Consider the following 21,511-nt stretch of genomic DNA (forward strand, 5'->3'; position numbering starts at 1 on the left):
ACTGCTCCTATTTTGGAGTGGGTGTTCACTCTTTCTTTTTTCCATAGAAAGCACTGAAAAAAACTTGGCTTCACTCCAAAGCAGATACGTGGTTGGTTTCTTCTTGTACTTTGAAATGTTTCACAAATGATAAAGCCATTTCCTTCCCACTTCTAAGCCACTCTTGCTAATTATCAAGCTTCAAAACAACTTATTTTTCCAATGGGAAAAAAACACCCCATGAGTTTAGAGAAGGTTCTCCCCAGGTCTATATATCCTATGTGTTACAGAGGACAGAAGACAGCGTGCTGTAACCAATAACCACGTATGTGGCTTCAGAGGCAACATCTTTTGCATTCCACCTACAGATCAAGGCTGAAATCTTGGTCATGTGTAAATTAGCAGGAATTTTTTTCATCAACTCCTCTGTTGCTACAATTTTACCAGGAGAATTTATGCCTCCCTGCAACAGGCAAGTATGCTGCCAACAACCAGTAATGCATGTAAAATACCTAATTCCATGCTCAGCATCATTATGAAATACATTCAGGGTTAAAAAAGAAAACAAAACTGCCACTTGCTTTCGGGAGAGGAAAGGAGGTTAAAGTTTAGATTGATTTTAGCTGCTATGTAAAATTGTGGTGGGAAGATTCTGCTTTTGATAACAATTGCTCCTTAGCTAAGGTATTTGAGTACAACACTAAACACTTATTTTACCTGCTCCATTTCCCAGTGTTACTCGCAGCACCACAGCTTTAAATTTATCAGCTTCGCCTGGTTTGAAGTGCTTCTTAAATTTGAAGCAGAAGCAGTTTTAGCCCATTTACATCCAAGCATTTTCCGAGCCTGCAGGTAACTGCCTGGGTGTGGTTCAAGTCAGTTTAACACGGCTGGGGCAAAATGGGGATTTGGAAGGCTGTGCATAAATATATACATGTAAGAGAAAGTGTGGTGGGTGCCTGGGTGTGGGCAGAGGGGGCAAAGCCCTGCCACTGGCAGTGGGCAGCTTTGCCAGGGAGCACAGCCAGCAGCACCAGCTCTGTCCCAGCACAGCAGCAGCTGCTCTAATGGGCACTGGCAGAGCCACCGCTCCCTCCGGATCGCTGCCTGTCTGGTTCCTCTAAATTTTCAATTCTCATGGGCACCACAAGCATATTGGATATTGTAATCCTAAACTGATCACACCCTATTCTTCCTCTCAAACAATTACTAAGGGACACATTTATTTTCTGTGGCAATTTGTTACTTGTACACATTTTCCAGTAGCCTTTGCTGTGTGCTTTGATTCTCTCTTGTGAATAACTAATTTATCACAGATTTATAAAGGGGAAAAATAATGTGTTACAATGCCTAGAATAGATGCAGTCACCCGTAATTTCAACATCTGTTAGTGGGTAAGCAAACATAATGGCTCAGGTGGTCCCTTCCTGTACTGAACTCCTGTTTATTCTGTTAGGGGGATTTTTTCAAGTAATGGTATGCCAAATGGCATGCAAATAAAATGGAAACCTCATTCAGCATACTCTCAATACTGCAACTGTTCTTGCAAACATTTCTATATTGTGTATCATGCTAAAGGCAAAGTCTGTTAATAGATACACTCCTGGGTATCTCTTTTACTGTGAAGTAACTAATCTTGACAAGATCTGCCTTGAGTATGAGTATAGTAATGACCTTTCCCCCACATGGTTCAAAATCACAATACATCAATATAAATTGCTTTGGAAAAAGCCATATTGACATGAAGTGAGAATCAATGTGTCATGGAAATTCAAGGTCCTTAGAAAGATTACTTTGCTTCTGAGAGACACAGAGCCCTGAAGTCTGACTAGGTGCTACAAGAAATAAAAGTTCACAAATGCTCACATGTGAAAACCACAACCAAAACTGAGAAAGCCTATGTTCCTGACTATAGTTCCAGCATTACTGAGGGCTAACACAAAATTAATGATACAGCTGAAAAACATGCCAGATTTGAAGACTACTCTGAAAGGCTGGTAGATCCCAAATTTGACTTGCCATTTGCAATCCCGTCTTTGAGGCTGAGCACATTTGTATTGCTTCCTCCCACTGAGCCATCTGTGTGCATCCAGGCAGCATACCCAAACGTCAAGTGTTGTGAAGGGAAAAGATTTGGAAAGGATTCAATCCTCATCTTGAGCATAAAAATCACCTGAGATAGGCAGAGAAGTTATATATGTGGGAGGTAACTTTACAAGTTGCTGTGTCTGAGGAAGGCATAACAAACTGGTACTTGTGTAAAATTACACACCCAGAACAAAAAAATAGGTTCCTTCCACAACATTTAAGTCTACATTTAAATCTGAGAAGTTTGTACTGTGTTCTGGAAAGCAAAGCATCATGATACCAGATGAATTCTTGATCAGTTCATAATAAACTGGGCAGATTTCACGGAATTGTTAACATGTTTAGGTTAAACTATGATAGCTTAGCAGTAATATATCTAAAACTACTTAAGTGCAGTCAGAACTGTTCAAATGTTTTGTTTTAAATGTGACTTTGATTGTCCTGGGAGCGTTTCACTGATTTTTTTCATCAATTAATAATAGGGAGACAGCATCCCACCACTCAGTTTAAGATGCTCACCTTTAGGAAGGACAAGGATGTTTGAGAGACAACATTATTCCTGAAGTAAAATACTTTCCTGTCCTCTGCAAATCTTGATCATTAATTTAAAGAAGGAAAACCAGAAACCATTAATAAGACCCAAGATTCTATTACTGCAACTGATAAATTCTTCCCCTATACTTGGTACTGGATCCTGCTCCTACAGATGTACTGGTACACAAAACACACAGGACAAATGCCTGACAGCTACTCTGGGGAAGAGAACTTGTCAAATAGAGGAAAAACATTCTCCCTGAGGAGGTCTAGTGGAACTAATTTTCTCAGTGTAAGTAGAAAAGGAGACCTTTATGGGGCGCTTTCATATCCAAGCTAACTATTTCAGCAACAGGTAAACAAACAGAGGTGGCAAAAAGATTATGAATATTGGGAATACCGGGAACACTCTCATTCATTTATCAGTTGATACAGATGCCCACTGTTAAATATTATTCCCTTGCCCTTTACAAAACCCTCTGCACCAGAACACCTGCTTTTGCTGGAAGGCCAGTGATGAGGATCCCCTGCTGCACCGAAACCTTCCCTTGCAGGGAACTGGACAAATCCAAGCACCAGCTATACACAAGGGAGGCACCTCTGTACCACTGATCCTTCCTGCCTCAAAATTCTGTATGAGTGTTAAAGCCAGTGACAAAGCAGATGAGATTTTATTTTTAGATGCTGAACTACAAGCTTTCTGCACATTGTGTTATGTAAGCAAGGCCCTTGACAGCTCTCCCAGCACCCACCCTCCTCCTATCTGTGTCTTTCCACTTGCTCACTCATGCTGCTCCTGTTTCCATAGACACCTCAGAGAAGCACGTGGGTGGGTTATGTTTTCTCATTTCTCCTTTATGAGGGCATTTTAATACCCAACTGGATTTTCAGTAAAATAAATGAAAAAAAAAAAAAAAAAAAAAAAAAAAAGTAGTCTTGTGAATCCAAAATTCTGGTTTAAGAGCTAAACAAGCCTATAGGTCAATTTAAAGTTCACAAGAGAAAAGCAGACTTTCTGCCTTACCCCTGTTTGTTCTTTCATGCCCGGGTCAACTCACAATCTCCACAGTTTCGTGCTTCCAAAAAATCTGAGCCATTGTAACTCAACTGCAGCTCACCTGAGATTACATCATACTCTCAGGTCCAAACTACACAAATATTTAGAGAGTGGTATCAGACTCCAGGTTTGGAAATTGAAGCAAATGTGAAGTCAGGAATAATCTCAGAAAACAAGAGCTTAGTTGGCAGTCATCAATGAAAAGCTGAGCAGCTACTCACATGCAGTTTTACAGCACAACCCTAAATCAGGTTTAGTAACCTAGTGCAGAAAGAAGCAGCACAAACACATACATAGCATTAAGTGATATGCAATAAGCCCCTGAGATTACATGAACACAAACTTTTAAATTCAGACATGGGGTAGGCAAGCCTAATTACCAATACTGCCAGGACCTATCATCATCATCAACCAACACGAAGAGCATTATCATAAACATGAAATGACATTATTCAGCCTAATAATACTTTAATCATGCAAGCACCTAAAGGTAATCTTTATGATTTTAATTACTGAGTTTGATAATCTGAGCCTCTAAAACTCTTTAACGTATTTATTCTCACTGCCATGCAAGACTGGGGAGTTCTTCAAGTCCTAATCACAAAGAACCAAATACCACATGTCACCCAGAACACACAAAGCAGAGCTGAGAAACAAACCTCCAAAGTCTCAACTCCGACAAAGTATTTTTAACACGCTTCACCTCCGTCAGCTGTTAATACCTTGCTCTCAACTGGTAATTACATGAATGCTAAGACCTGTCTTGCTATAAACTCATTCTATCAGATCTGAACACTCAAGAAACAGGCTGCACAAAAACTACAGTCCAACCACAGAACTGCTTATTCACACAGCTTGAGCAATGCATAGATAAAATCAACAGCTTGCAACTGCAAATACTAGGTAAGGTATTAAATACACAGTGCTATACCATTTGTGAGTCAAATTATGCAAGGACACCAAGGAAATGCAGAGCCTCTTGAGATGGTGAGAAGTAGCTCATACATTGAAAGCATGGCTTCAGGATTATATTAAACTCCAGCTAATCCTGACCGTGCAGGGAATTTCAGAGACAAAATGCCGTAAATATTTTTCCTGCTGACAGAAGCAGCTGTGCTGAGCCAGACACAAGGGAGGAAGCAAAAGCAATGGGGAACAGGAAGCAGGAATACCAGAGCCCTGATATGCTGACAAGCGTGGACCCCACATCCCGGCTTCTCAACATCACGCTAGCCTGGACAACGGCCAGGTGTCTTCCTGGACTAGGTACTGACTGCAGGTACAGATCAGAGGGACTCTAGGTCCTGGCTCTGTTCCCACAAGGAGGGAAAATCCTGGAAGAAAATAGACTTTAGAGTGAAAGAAATGAGGTGTCATGGCCCTTTCCTCTCACAGATCCCACAGGGGAAGGCTGAGGGCAGCACGGATCTGGAAGCCCCTGCCCTCCTACGGAGGGAGAGGGGCTGCACAGGACCTGTGGGGTGTGCCTGCATGGGCACGAAGGGCGAGAGAGGAACTGGGTGGCATAAACAGGCAGTGAAAATACACTTGTGAAGGTGTTTAAACAATGGAAGTACTGCAGGGATCTCAGGACAGGTCTGCAGGTGATCGCAAACCAGCCAAGCTGCCAGAGGTTTACATTGGAGCTCCCACGAGGCTATCTGTAACAGCTCACATGGAATTCATACTGTGAGGAGCTTACCTCCCTCTTCCATACTCACTTGCTTATAGGTAGGTTTCTACTCATTTTACTACTCTGTGTCAGGATGTGGATGAGACCCCTGGCAACACAGAGAAAGGTTTATAGGAGGTGAATATCAAGCCCTATAGCCACTATAATGACTACAAAAGGCAAATAGAAGAATCTCATCCTAAGTGGGTGAGACAAATATGTGACACCTAATACACCAGCAAGAAACATATATTCATTTAATAAGTGAACTATTTAATGTCACCCATTTTCCTCAGCTGAGAAGGCTGTTTGGAGTTAGATTTATTTAAAATCTCTGGTCTTTTGTTCACATATATTAGTGATAGGTTTACATTTGTGAACATACTACATCATCTTTAGTGCACAGTATTAATTTCAATAGTTCTAAAATAAAGATTTACATTATTACTCTATACATATTTCGCAGAGATTAAAGTTAGTTCAACTACCAATTCATGTCACATCATCCTTTTTAAAACCTTATCATCAATGCTAGACTTGATATGCCACTTAATATTTAGACATGCTTATTCTGGACATTGTATTACAATTGCCCAGCCTTAAAATGATGGTAAAGCTGACTTTTTTTTTTTTTTTCCCCAATTCTATATTTCTAATTAGACAAACCAGAAAAAAAACCCAAACAGCTTTAATAGCAATGGCTATCAGACTAGCACTATTTCTGTTTTTGAGAAGAGCTGTCCTTTCACTGAGCAAGATATTAACAGAAACACAAGTGCCCACTGTAGCCCATCAACCATTCTTACCTGTTTCCCTGGCAACACTCAGAGACCTACACGAAGTGATTGCATCAAGCACAAGGAGCCTTGGAAGAGAGGAATCATGCCTGCACTTTGGTGTTGTGTCAATACTACATTTGACAATAAACAAAACCCACAGAGATCAAAACCACATGCAAGTGGAAACAGAGTACAAATGTATCCATGGAAGTCTGACCAGGAAAGAAGAAAACCCATGGTTTAGCAGTGCTGAGGTTTGATCTCAGTCACAAACTGTAAAACTGGGAAACAAAAAACAACACTAAAATACAGCCACAGACATAAACGTGCTAACCTGTTTTTTCATTTTACTATCTCCTACACTCATCACTGCATGATATATAGTACAACTGGGTCTTGCTCATTTTCTCTTCCAGCCTTTAGCCATATGGCTCAAATTAAATGGTTCTTTGCTTAAATAATAGACTATGCTGTATAAAGCTCCTAATCAACATGGTCAGCAGCAGAGCACTGGTTTCCCACCCAGAAATGGCAGGATGCTTAGGTGTCTCCATTTCCTTCTACAGAGTATCTGTAGTCTGGTCGTCTTAAATAAAATCACTGTGAAAAACTTTTATAGCTCACCCTTTTCATTCTTGGGAATCAGAGAACAAACAACTCAGGGCGGTCTCTGTGGCACCAAACAGCCTCTCATCTTGGCACAGAAACTGCATTTCACGACGCAACAACAGTTTGCATAAAGTGCTGCGAACTCATAATAACATGTGCCAGGAGTCTGAAAAACTGAAACTCTGGTCAGTATATTTGACTTTCCCATTTAAAGGGCAGTGAAATACATGTATTTTAGTGATTTTATGTATAGAAGGATGACTTGCTAGTGAAGGTCAACTTCTGATTCTTCTAGAGGATAATATAGTATATTTTGATAAGAAGTTAGAAATTTGCCTTTGACTATACTCTTTATATTTTTGGAATACATATTTAAAAGATGAACATCTAAAATAAGAGACAGAAAATAATAAAAAAAATAGTTAGCAATAACCTAGTACTTGAATATTGTCACTGATTACTCTTTCAATTTCTCTATGAGATAACATGATTTTCAAAGATAAACATGCCCACAGGTAAATTGCTAAGTGATCTGTGGCCTCCATCAGACTCCTTCTAGACACATTAGATGTGTGAGGTCCTTTGAGTGTGTAGGGTTCCTACCCAGAGCATGGCATAAATCATAGGTGGGGAAACTGAGGTACAGAAGTAGCAAGACTCTCAAACAAGCAAACCCATGACAGAGCAAATACTAAAACTCAGGAGTCTTTTAAACTTGATGTTCATTTCCCTGGGTCCATAATAAACAGGTCGCCTATATCTATCTTTGTAAAAAAACAAACAAACAAACAAACAAACAAACAAACAAAAAACGAGAGAGAGAAAAAGAAGGGGAAACAAAATAAAACCAATATCCCAGATGTGAATGCTGGAGATGAAATCAATGCACGTATCAACACAACTGTGTTGAAGAACAGAATTCAGTAGTTAACATTACATAAGGAAGACGGGTCAGTAAGGAAAGTGTCTTCTTTTGAGATTTTCAACCATTTATAACCTAGGGTTTTCCCCATATTACATAATATTTTTGCTGAGTTCTTTTCAGATCTTGAATCACAATTGTTTCACAGAATCACAGAATGGTTTGCGTTGGAAGAGACCTTAAAGATCGTCTAGTCCAACTCCCCTGCCATGGGCAGGGACACCTTCAACTAAATCAGATTGCTCATAGCCCTGTCTAACCTGACCTTGAATGTTTCCAGGGATGAAGCATCTACCACCCTTCTGGGCAACCTGTTCCAGTGTTTCAACACCCTCATTGTAAAAAAATGTATTCTTTTTATCTAGTCCAAATCTACACTCTTTCAGTTTAAAACCATTACCCTTGTCCTATTGCAATAGGCCCTACTAAAGGGCCTTCCACTTCGCAACCTCACTTACCATTGTAACAGTTTTCATATCTTACCACAGAATCAAGACAAATGCTCCCATAATTACCTAAAACATGCTTCAAATGCTGCTTACTGAGTTCCATTACATAACACAATTCTTCCAGGACAAGTAAATCAAAGCCAAGAATATACAACTTCCTGTTCATGCTGAAAATATTCCTCTTTTCCTATATTAAGTCACCTTTCCAGTACTATGAATGTGTCTGTGCTTCTGTACGTGGACTAATTGGGAAGGACAGAAGAACAGCATAGCCTACCAGAAATAGTACGTATATTTGTTAGGGAAAAAACTTCATCTTGCATCTTTCTGCAAATCCTTCTACAGAAGAAAATTTGTTGATTTTCTCAGGCCTCTTTGGCACAGCGTTAACTACTTCCACAGGAACTGTCCAGCTGGGATGCCAGAGACTCATACTCACAGACTTTCAAGAAAGACTAACTCCAATACATGAAAGAGAACTTTGACTAATTTGCTCAGAGAAATGTGATGCGATAAACATGCTATTTTTTTCTGAAGACTGAGAATGTGAAACATTTTCTGCTTTGAATATCGTTACAGGAAGTAAACACAAGTCATAACTGCACTCCACTAGGAAACAATATTAGAACCATACAAATAAATGACTCTGCCAAGCAGCTGAGACTTCAATCCCTCTCCATGTTCATAAGTAAAAGAATCCATAATCTACTTTTAGTGATAGGGGAGAACAACAGGAATAAGGCAAAAGCACATCAAGGACAGGGGCTGCATAGCAGAATACACCCTAGGAAAATTTTCCTGTTCCCTCCCTCCCTGTCCCCTCAGGCCACACAGTTTCTCCTGTCAAAAGACAAAGGGCTTAAAAAAAGACACAAACTTAACAACCCCTAAATATGTTCTCCTCTAGAATTCAGAGACAAATGACTGGTATGCAAAGCAGAACTGGGTAAAAAACTGCAAATTGATGACTTTGCCAAGTGAAAACCAAGTTCACACAGTCCTTGATTTCCACCTTAGAATAGTAATAAAGCATGCCCTTGATTTATATGTACTCATAAAACATTTCAACCTTTCAGCAGTTGCATATTACAGTCTGTACAAGATGGATTCAAATTAAGCTATTAATTTCTCTGTAGCACCCAAAGTAAAGTTTATATCTTTAAACTATACTATCTTTTCTTGCAGCATTGTAGAAAGCTGAAAGCACCAATGGCATTTAGCCAATAATAAATAGTGAAATATGCTTATGACAGTTGCCTCATAAAAAGGATTCTGGCAGAGAAAAAAGTACCATGATAAGAGAAATGTAACTAATAACCAGTCATCTTTACAAGGACACAACCAGAATCCATCAAGAATCCTTGCTAATCATAGCAGTAATGTGAGAATACCAACTTTACAGGGGTCAAGTACTTAACCTGGTGTAATACAGATACAAACCAACTTTTCTCAGTCCTCCAGAAATGGAAGAGGTAGTCACCCTACTACTTAATGCTTTTAGACAGAATCATCTTCATTCTGTACCTCTCCAGTTCCCACAAAGAGGAAATGAGAGCTGAAAATAAGGTCTGAAACATGGTTCTACCTCATGAAAGCAGAATTTTGCCTGCAGCATCCCAAATTGTTCTTGATCATTAGATGTTATTAAAACCACATACTATGAGGCCACTGGGATTTCACCACAGCAGTTCTTTCGTATACTTTGAAAACAGAGAGAAACATAACATAACTTTGAGGACTGCGAAATCATGCAGTTTCAGGCAGAGAACGACAATATTTTGCTGGTAGTGCTTTGCAATTTGTGGTAAATACCCAACAGGCTCACCAATGATGCGATAAAGACTGTGTCGTCATCAACTATAAAACACATCATCTTGGTGGGTGCAAATAAACAAGCAACAGTGAACCACTACACAAAGTCTTACCAGTCCTTTCCTTCTGCAAGAAGACTGTGCTTTCTGAGCTTCTGCAAACTTTAACAGGCAAGAATACTGGAACTAAGGGGGCAACTCTACAGAACAACTAATACAATTAGGTGTGTACTCAAACACACATTAGGTGTGACAGCTGGCACAGACCCAGCAGTACAGGCAAATAGCAAGGCTATGCTCTTCCTCTTTCATAACAGGTTGTGTTCAATATATTGTGATCATTTGACAGAAAAGTTTGATTAAAGTTAAGAGAAGACTTACTCATTTGCATAACCAGTATCTATCCTACATATACTTTTTAATTCTTATCTTTTGACACCTTTTATTAGAATACTGAATTAATACAACAATCAGAGCCTACCAGGAGAACAATGAAATCCACTCATCCTTTACCTATTGAGTACAATTCAACCTGAAGGTTGAGACAACAAATGATGTAAAAAGTCATTTCATTTTTTTTGTGATATTGTCACCAAATATAATGAAGCTGAGAAACCTCAAAGCCAAGAGGTTCGAGTAGGTTCTACAGGCCTGTTTGGGTAAGAGTTTTTCTTTCCCACCTCATGGTCCACTTCCCCATCTGATCTTGCTGACAGACAAGGATTTGGTCTAATCAGTTGTGAAGCTGCTGAACAAAGTCTCAGTAGGAATAGTCAACAAGTTGCTCCTCCCTCACTCACTTATGACAGGGATCCCCAGTTCTAAGTAATACACTCCCTTATATACATTCCTCTCGGGGTCATGCATGCAGCAGCTGGTAAACGATAAAATAAGAGCTTTAATCTCATTGTCTAAGTAGCTCATTAATGCTCAAAAGGAGTTACAAGAATGAAGCCACCCTTGAAATTGAGACATAAGTACCTATAAAATTTTTCTGTGGCTATGTACAAAGGGAGGAGCAAGAAAACCTGACAATAACCATCCTGAAGAATATGAGGGGTATTATATGCTGCAGCTGCACCTCGGATCATTCTGAACTGTAACATTTATGCCTCCTTACAGCACTACTGTGGGCAAATTCATGAAGCAAAAGGTGTAATATTAAATAAATGTAGTGTGAAATAATGCCCAGAGCTAGCACTGGAATCCATGTAAATTATAGTCCATTAATAGGGATCACAATCTAAATATATTAAGTGCACTTAAAAATACAATATTTAGGCAAAATTACAGGATATAAAAATAACTCATTATATATGAAAGGCTAGCTACAAGTAAACTCTTGAAATTCATATATCTCTTGAGGGTAGTTGGCAGGCTTGTAGGAAGGATTAACAAGCACAGAAAGAACTTGCAAACTTTAGAGCTTGAGGTTGTTTTTGGAGAGAGGCTAGGAGGAAATTACATTTTGGCATATTGCTTCAAAAACATTCATTAAAATTAAAATTGAAGTTTTTTTTTTTTTTTTTCTGAAGCACTTGTTACTGTCTTTGAAGGGTGCAATACTATGGGCCTGCGAGAAGTAACTTCTACCCTGCAGTAACCACTTGTGTCCACTCTTATTTCAGAGCAATAGGGTGGCTGGTCGTTTTTATTGAGAGAAACTTCCTTGCTTCAACTATGGGAAAAAGAACATATGCACGTCCAGCTACCATGGGACATCTGGCACACCACACCAATACCACCTTTTTGCATGCCCACACACATTCATGCTTTAAAACTCTTTATGCATTCATGCATAAAACTTTAAACTAGGGCTAATACAATTCATAACAGCAAGGCAGGAGACTGGCTATCACTTTATAGCTTCTCAGTTTCCAAAAGGGACGGGTTATATTACTGTTCATGTTACAGAAGTTTTCATGCACAAAATGCTTTCTTTTGTTTTCAGTAGCTCATTGAAATGCAAATATGGATTTTAACAAAAAAAAAAGTCTGTAAAAGTCAGTAACTCCTGTCACTTACTTGGCTTAGAGTTAACGACGACATTTTCAGCAGAGTGCTGGGGTGGAAACCTGCAGTTCTCTCCTTGGCCCTCACCGTTGCCATACTCTATGACTTCCACTTGTCCCAGCGGTACACTCCACTTCAATAAATACCTATGGCCAGTTGTCACGGCGCCACTGCTTTCATAGGAAGAGCTGAAAGATGCACAAATTATTGCTGTGAAAAGCAACTATGTTTCATGGCATCCTATTTATTATTTTAGCTTCTAAAATCTGCTGTTTATCAGTCCGAGTACCGTGCACAACTTGAAACAAATACATGCATCAGGCTGACTTTTGTGACTGACCTTTCCTGAAGTGCAAAGAGCAGCTATGCAGGTGTAGATAATCTTGTTTACAAACAGCATAGGACTGTCAACAACAGTCCCTACATTTCTATAACAAAACATAAATTACCATCTTGTAAGATCAATGTGCATTTTGACTTCCTAATACAAGTGCTTAGGATGATACTTTTGTTCCATATTTTCCTTTCTTTTGAAACAGTGCTCAAAAGAAGTAACTGCTACATCTAGGGAAGTATGGATGATGGGACCTTTGAATCACTACCAGCAGCAGGAAGGGCAACGCATCCTCCCAGGCTAACATTTCTGCTGAGCCCCACAGCCCAGGATGTTTTTTACAGCAGACCTTTGCAACTGCTGTGGCTTCTGAGAGTAATCCCACATGAGCTGCTGCATTAAAGGAAGCGTGTATCACAAGAGGCATTTCGGAGGAAAGAGCACACTGAGGAAGCTCACTTGGAATAGAAATGGCATTAATACTCCTTTTTCTTTTTTTTCCTTCATTCCCTTATTCACATTCAAGCACAAGGACAAAAGAGGTGTTAAAGTGAACAAATAAGGTTTACTTCACAGAAAGCGTGACTGAAATAGAGAAGTTAAATGCTTAGGAGAAATCAGCAAAATGCATTTATTAAGAACAGTACCAAAATGATGATGATCAGCTAGTCAGCTACTTATTTGCAACACAGTCATACTTTTGTTTCAATGAAGAGGCAAATATGAACAAAACCCACAAGTGCCACAACTTAAGTAAATATTTATAAACTCTTGATCTAGTTCAGAAGAAAGAAAACAAGATTAGGCAGGACACAGCTGTTCAGTCACTAGGGATAGCATCCACCCCATCTAACTGCTGCTACTTATAAGTTAGGTCTCCGGTTTGAGCCGGTCATCTGGACAACATGTGAAGAAGGACCTTCCGAGTGTCATGTACTCTGTAGAAATACATGTCTTGACAGCTATAGAAAATTGGTCTGGAACCAATGATCCCCAGGCTCCTGGGGACATCCGATCATTTTTGCAAAGGTTGAACAAAAAGGTGGTCAAGCAAAGTGAGCTGACACATACTGCACAGCTACATGTACATGTAAAGCTTCTGAAGAACTCTACAGCTCCAGGGTAAATCTGCAGGCATGCACCTTGAAAACCACTGCTATAGCAGAAACCTAGCTTAGGTAAGATGCCTAACTTCTATACAGTTAAAATTAAGATAAATAAAGCTCATCCTGCGCAAGTCAAGCAGGTAAGTGGTATATTCTATAGCATATGCTTATTTTGAACAAAAACTTCTGGCCTGGATATAGGTGTCATATGTGAAATATGGCAGATGATTTCCTTCAGTCCCTAACTATACATGACAAAGGCAGTTTCTTCTGCAGTAAAAAAAAAAAAAAAAAAAAAAAAAAAAATCTAAGAGCAGCCCATGAAATCATGGAGGAATCCTAAAACCCACACACAGCTTTCAGGTCAGCCCACCTCCAACTGAACACCCCAGGGAAGTCACAAACCTTTTTTTTGCTAGTAAATAAAACTAAAAGTGTGTTCAACTATTACTAAAAACCCACTCTTATATGAATAAATGGGTTGGAAAGCAAACCTTAACTGCTAGAGAAGACCATAATTAAACTCTTTCAGAGTTAGCAAACTCCCATGACACATGCATGCCCAATTACCATCCCAAAGGAGGTTGCTCAGAACCAGTTAACGCCCATGGGAACAACAGTGCTGTGATAACCAGAACTGTTGACTTAAGGAACCCGGGGACTTGGCATATAACATGAGACCAAGCATTCACACAGTTACAAAAATAATATGTAAGGTGTTCATACTTCAGTAATAAACTCAGATATCAACTCATATTATGCTTAAGAAAAGCTGTTCTTGGAAGTTTTTAATGGTTCACATTTTCTCTGTCAGAATGCACCATCACAGAAAACAATTTATGACACAAGCAACATTTCAGTGTGAGTGTGACCTTGGTATACACAGAGGTATAGTAACAGTAATAATTACAGCCATCTAAAATACAGAAGGCACTATGAAAAAATGCTTACCTCAGAGCACCTCAGCTTTAATCCTTCAGTGTTTGGTCTTAGAGTTAAAAACCCTTTTTCAGCTGTAACTTTGTTAGGGAGTTCCAAGTTTGTTCTGGTTACATAGATCAGCATTGTGTTTTGTTTGGTTTTGTTTTGTTTTTTTAAATTTGCAAATTGTGTAAAGTTACAGATTTATGTGTGTGTGAGACAGGATAAATTTAAGGAATACGAGAAAAAAATCCTACCCTTTGTCATGCCTGTGCTCTGCCTAACTAGATATTACAGAGCATGTCTATCTAATCTCCAACTGATGTAATTTTCTTACAAATTAACTCTAGAACTTCCAAACATCGGCATGCAATTTAGAGGACTGTAACAAAGTTAGTTATCCATTCATTATGACTACTCCTAGAAATCATTAGCCATAGTAAAAACAATTAAAAAAATTTCAGTGTCATTTTTTCCAGTTGAAGCTTGAATGATCATTTAAAAAATATGAATCAAGTCTTACCGAATATTTACTGTGGCACACATCAGCACATCATTTAACATGAAAAGTCGTCGTTCTTTGGTTTTGATAATTTCTCCTTTATCATTGTAAACAGTCTCAATCATATCATCAGTCCTTATGAGGTATCTGTTTCCACTGCTGAGAAGCTAGATTTTAAAAAATCAACACTATATATTATACATGATACATCTAACATCCAGTGCAAAAAATAAAAGGAAATTACAAGAAGTCATCTCTTTCTATCCTAGTACAAGTGTTTGCATTTGGATTTGCCAAGTGAATTAAGCCTCTTTACTAATTTGCTTTCCACTTAGAAAAACAGTAACTTCTGCTGCCACCAATATGGTCTGTAAGGTTTTTTGGTCTTAATATGGAACATAATTGCTCTGAAAATCTTCCACACTGATAAAGGTCCCCTAGCAAAAAAAAAAAAAAATAAATCCTGATAGCTTCCACAATTTCTGTGGTTTCCTTTCCTCACCCCTTTGTTCACTGCCCATGTAAGTGCTACGCATGGTTCCAGCTGTCCCAAAGGGGGAGGTCGAGGTGGGGGGAGGAAGAGTGCTCCTGCCCAGGCTCACAGAGCTAGCCGAGGAGCACGGCTGCCACAGGGTGCAGAGGAGGTGATTGGTGTAAGAGATGCTTGGCATCTAAATTTCTCCTGCCATTTGCCTTCAAGGGCTGAGGATCATCACTGTGCGCAAGGCTGAACCAATCCCTCACGAGTCAAACACACCTCCGTAGTGGCCCAGAGAACAAAATGGTGCATAACTCACTCATTTCCTATCCACCCACCTCCTTCTCTGCCTGTTTCACCCTGCCTGGCATTGTTCCAAACCTGTATATGCAAATATTAGCCCACAAGGCACACAGGACCCTATGGGATTTGGAGTGACTATCCACATATATATCAATTCATCCTCCCAGTACACATCATACAAGATTTCATACTTGATATTGATTGACAAAAGGAAACCTGGACCACCTCTTAAAAAGCACATTCTGTGCCTTAAACTTCTCCAACTATTAGTAGATGATCAGTAGCTGCTTCAAGAAGCAGCAGTATGAGAACTAGAAAAGAAAGTATAATGTCTGAATCCATCTTCTAATGCATTTAGAATGGAAGTACTGTTCTAGTATGACAATAAATTTAGTATCTCATTTCTAAGAAATAGCCTAAAACAAGTGTGATCTGGTTAACTACTAGTATCCTAGAAACTATGCTTTTATGCATCACAAAAACACCCCACTCCCAGCACTCCTTCAGCTTATCCCCATTACTCCATCCCAGAATGAGTCCAGACCATAATCACCTCTAATTTCATGAAAGCAATAATTGAAGCTTTTATGCCCCATCTCATGGGAAAGGAAGAACCATTTATGATGCAAAAAAAGACAAGCGTACATATATCCATAGTACAGATAGCTACTAACAAACTCAAATGAAGAAGAGTGTTCCTTCCTACTGAATGTCTTCTACAGTTCTTTAAAGACATTTATATTGTGTGATCCAAAGGCATGAATGAAATAGACTGAGATATTCCTTAAAATAAGAAAGATGTTGGAAACATTCAACAGCATGTCTTGAACCACTCCATAGTTGGAAGCACTGCAGTATAAGGAGCTGGCTCCTTCCTTTATATGGTAGTAATTCCTCAGTTCTAGGGTAAATTCAAAGTTGAATTTTCCCAAGCAGAAAATGTGCGTCAGACCTTACTATACAGCCATATTTCCTACACTGCCACAGAACACTGATACTGCTGCTGCTATTTCAGCATGTTGCCTGCTCCAGCACACAGGGGTTTAACCAGCAAGCCTGTTCAGTCCTGGAGGTAGGTCACATCTCACACCTACCACTACAATGACCCCATGTTGTCGAGCTCTACAGAAAAAAATGTAGGTGCCTCTTTGGTGTCCATTTTAGAGATTGCTCAAGGACCAGACATTAACTCTTCCATCATATATTCCTACTTTCCTCACCTTGTTCAAATAACGTTCATTCATTGCTTTTGCTATTTGTTTTATTTCACAGCGCTGATCTGCATCCCTTTTCCTTTCATTTAACTTCTCTGCCAGTGTTTCAAGTTCTGTAAGAGCCATCTGTAGAGGTAATCTGTCAGGATGTCCTTTACTAGTGTTCTTCAACATATCCTGAGGGGAAGCAATAAAACAAAACAAAAATCAGATTTCATTTCAAAGTCAAGTTCAAAAGATTACAGGATGTAAAGTTACCACTATATTCTTTAGCTGAGTACTACTAAAGAAAAAGACCAATGAACACCTAATGAATATTCAGACAGCACATTGCTTACTTTTCTGAATATCTTAATAATTCTTTAAAAAGATACTGAATGGGGTCACATACGGCTTATTTACAGGATGAAGTACAGAGAAGGAACTTGAAAATAAATGTAAAAACCACAAAGGTAAATATAAATAAAAAAGATTAACATAATATTAAACAATTTGAGAATCAATATTATAGTATAATATGTAGGTGTCTGTAAGCAATTATTTAAAATTAAACTTTTCTGATATTTATTGTAGTAATAATATTGTATTATCTTCATTACTGTTATTACTGCTCAATAAAACACTGACACCATGCTCATCCTGAAGTAGGAGTCATTACTTACTTCACGAAGGTCACAACAGCTTCTCAAAGTCTTTCCCTTTTGTAGGAATACAGTAGGAATAATCTGAATTATGTTTTTTCTCCTTTCCCACAGTGTTTACAAATCCCAACGTAATTACTACAGCTTCCTGCCACAATGAACTCCATCTCTCCTGCTACCTCAAAAAGTCTTGCCATGGTTTCCTACCGGCATGCTCTGCCCCCCCTCCCCGAACTGCCTCTGCTCCTTCTCCCACAGTAATTCCCAGACCTGCATCCCAAAGCCCGTCCTCCTCTGTGGCATCTACAAAACACAGCTAACTCACAGCGCTTACTGAGATAGAGCTGCTGTGGTCTGGAAGGAGTAACAAGCTGTAAGTTGGTCTGGAGCAAGTTTACACTGGGGAGCTGTGCTTTTTCTGCAGCTTGACTGCCTGTTCAGATGAGACCCAAGGACTCCCTGTCAAATACTCAGTTTCCACGGAAAGGAAAACAAGATGTTGAAGGTCAGAAGGAAGCTGCCACACACCCCATCAGGTCCTGTGAGCCAAATAGTGAGGGAGAGAACATGCTTTTGTTCTACATCCCACATATACTCTGAACTATCCAAGGCATGAATTAGATCATCTTGTATTTTTCTTCAATGGAAAGCAATGCCACAAAGTTCCTAGTGGTGTTTTAAAGTGTTATTAGCTAACGAACTGATATGGAAAAGTAACACGTTTGAACTACAGCTTTACTGCAAACTGACTTACGAGCTAAATCTAACATAGAAAGTAATCTAGAGTAAATCTAGTTTACTAAGATTTTCCTGCAGCGTATTTACTGCCTATCCCTGAAATCAGACTACAAGATCAGCATGTTGTGATGCACTGAAATTTTTTCTTTGTTATTTTCCCATGATTCAGTGGTCACTTCCACTGCAGCGTGTTCCTCAGCAGAAGACAGCTACCATGCAAGCCCACAAGCAAACCATGTAAGAATGCAACAAGAGCATCCTTTTGGTAAACCTTATTTACCTGCAATAGTAGAATGAACTGTGGAAAGCGCTGGATAGGTTTCATCATTAAACCATACAGTGTAATTCGATCGGGGCTTGACTCCTGGCACTGCTGCAAGGCAAGAAAGCCACACTATTTACTACCACACGCACATTTCCATCAGTTACAGAATGAAAGGAAAACATTTCCTAAAAATTCTTCTACATCATTTACATTAATTATAATAGTGGTACTGTAAATATTTGTCATGGTTTAACTCCAACTGGCAACTAAGCACCATGCAGCCACTTGCTCACTCCTCCAAAACATAGCCCCATACTTGCTACTATGAAGAAAAGTAACTCTATCCCCAGCCAAAACCAGCACAAGATTCCATTTACTATAAAGAGTATATTTAAAAATATTAAATCATAAAAAAAATATAAATCACTATTAAAATGATGGTGTGCCACTGAACTGAAATCTCCTTAAATAAATACAGCTGGGATAAAGCCACACCAGCAATGCAGCACCTATGTATATATCAATACAGCACTTTCATGCTTTTTACATAAACAGTGCACTGAAACATCTGCTTAACTTCAAGCACAACAAAGGGAATGTACATGTTCAAGGTCTTAAATTTGAAAACTATAATTTATCTGTTGATTTATAGTCCATAATTTACTATTGCTGCTCTGTTTCTTGGGGCTAAGAGTCTATAAATCTCAAACTACCTATGTGTTTTTAAGAGGAAAGCTAAGGAAACATAATCTCAATGCTATGCAAACAAAAAGAGATTTTAATTTTCTTTATTAAAAGACACTAAGGAAAAGAACATTGATTTTTGTTTGGAAAGAAAAACATAAGAATCCATTATTTTGGTTATCAGGACTCGCAGATAAAGACAGATAAATTTCATTTGCATGTGCATAAAAGTCCTGTTTGTATAAGACATGTCAACATTTGGAAATATTTTGGCCAGAACCACAGCAGATCCAAAATAAGGAGAGCAGAGGAAATACTCAATATTAAAGGCAAAGCAAACCCCAAAAATATTAAACTGATGCTGTGCTTAAATTGCTGTTTATTACTACAACTATCAGCTTCACAACAATTTGCTTCCACAGTTATCTCCACAAACATTGGGGTTTTTTTGCCCAAACAGCAGCAGTGAAGGTTCTGGTCTTCATCACTGGTGGGCAAACCGAAAGAGGAAAGTACAGAAATGTCTCCTGTCCTCAGAGTTCAGCTGAGAGCTCTGAGCAGCACCAGTGCTGGCACTGACAGGCAGTGATGAGAGGTGTAAGTTATGCCTCTATTGGAACAACAGGATTTTAACAGTGTCAGAGGGACAAAGTGACTATGTGCTCACTGGAGAGTCTGATCTTCGTGGTGCTTAAGGCTTCCAGAATATAAGCCTGTGCGGTGCTGGCCACACTCCAAAAAGCTGTTAGTTAATTTTAAGATCTGAAAACAAATTAGGAATCAGCCCCACTGCCACTCCAGTCTAGGCAGCTTAAGAGCTTCACTATTTAGTTGGCCTAGGGTACCAAATTTCAGTGTTTGGTGGACCACTGCAACAGACCTAACAGGGTGACAGCTCTGAGAGGCACAACCCAATCCAGGACTCTCAGGGAATGAGACAAGCAGAGCTTCCAGGCCCTCAGCAGTGTCACAGACAGCCTAAAAGCCTTGCAATGTTCTTTGTGCACCCTGTGTGAGGTATCATCCCTAGAGATTCGCAGCACTTCTGCTGCGTGTATCAGGCTCTCTGTGCACATCATCAGAAGTATCATATTCATCAGGGTAGTATGCATTCTACACACAGATTTTCAATTTCAACCTGAAATTGGAAATAGTTATTTTCAAAATTCTAGGAAACTCTAGTGGTAGTACTCTGCACAATATAATAAAGTTAGAAGTAAAATAAATTTCAAAGAAGGAGAGGCCTCCGATGGTGAACTATTATTTGAAGCTCACCTGATGTCCTGGTTGGGGCTGGCCTAGAGTTCCCGTTGGTCTGGCAGCAGGAAGAGTGCTGCAGCCCCCTGAGACCCCAGGGGCTCCCCAGGTCCCAGTGCCCTCACCTGTGTGCGGGGGCGGGGGGAGCACAGCTGGAGGGCTGGGCCCCGATTGGCCGATAGTCCATGTCACGTGACCTTGTGCTCACTATATAAAGGCAGGAGTGGGCCAGGAGGGGCTGCTGCTTCTGGGAGTGCTGCTGTGTTGTCTTTGTGTTTGGGATTGCTGGCCGGGAGCAGGTGGGTGTTGGTCAGTGGGTGGTGAGCAGCTGTATTGTACATTACCTGTTGATCCTGCTGTCAGTGTGTTATTCTGTTACTGTTATTAAACTGTTTTTAATCTCAACCTGTGAGTCTCCCTTTGCCCCTCCAATTCCCTCCCCATTCCCAAGTGGGGGGAGGGTGGGTGAGCAACTGTGTGGCATTTAGCTGCTGAGTAGGCTCAAACCACAACACCTGACAAGAAAGAATCCTAATGTTTTGCCAAGTATAGTCATGCAAACACCAATAAACCGATCTGAGCAACAAAACAATTCTCTGTACTTCAAAATACATCCTAGATCTAACATCATGTTATTATTCTGAAAATACAGTAGTGGAAGTGAATTCTCTGAGAATTTTTTGTGCTAAACCCATAGAAACAGTCATACAATATACAGTAACAGCAGTCAAATTTCCACCTAACTTATAATTTATAGTGCCTTATATTATATGCCCAACTGCTTTAAGATTGAACTCACCTTTAAGAAGTCTAAAAAGGCAGGTTTAGTGGCACATGTTTTCTTGAGAATCCCTACTGCTGTACTGAAGTTGTTCACATATTCGCTGTACGCATCCAATACCATAGATTTAGAAAACTGAAAAGATAAAAGGGTAAACCTTAAGTATAAATACAAATATCTCTGAAAGTATAACTATCTAGATCTTTGACTATTAAGGACTTGCCTTGCTTCGAGCTAAGGGCTTTGACTGGCCTAGTGCTGGATCTACAGAAATACTGGTGATGCCCAAAATAATCTTTCTGTAGAAGACAGGTTGGAAACCTGTAACAGCTGTGAAGTACAAAATTTAAATTTACAGAAATAGCTTCATCTTG

General features: G+C 39.5%; 1 protein-coding gene across 5 annotated transcripts in view; it reads right to left on the reverse strand.

The window, feature by feature from the left end:
* Positions 1–21,511, reverse strand: part of ARHGEF10 (Rho guanine nucleotide exchange factor 10) — a 119,973-nt gene that overhangs the window by 44,583 nt on the left and 53,879 nt on the right. For 4 of the 5 annotated variants that reach the window (XM_033009942.2, XM_033009941.2, XM_033009938.2 and 1 more), the window contains 5 exons: positions 21,156–21,272; positions 18,431–18,523; positions 16,778–16,948; positions 14,798–14,943; positions 11,926–12,101 (listed from right to left, as the gene is read on the reverse strand). In XM_033009942.2, coding sequence (XP_032865833.2) covers positions 11,926–12,101; positions 14,798–14,943; positions 16,778–16,948; positions 18,431–18,523; positions 21,156–21,272 — 703 coding nt within the window. The remainder of the gene's footprint in view (positions 1–11,925; positions 12,102–14,797; positions 14,944–16,777; positions 16,949–18,430; positions 18,524–21,155; positions 21,273–21,511) is intronic. The other variant, XM_033009940.2, reaches the window with a different exon arrangement.

This window comes from Tyto alba, unplaced genomic scaffold (assembly GCF_018691265.1).
Source record: "Tyto alba isolate M040663 unplaced genomic scaffold, T.alba_DEE_v4.0 Super-Scaffold_40, whole genome shotgun sequence".
Lineage (NCBI taxonomy): Eukaryota > Metazoa > Chordata > Aves > Strigiformes > Tytonidae > Tyto > Tyto alba.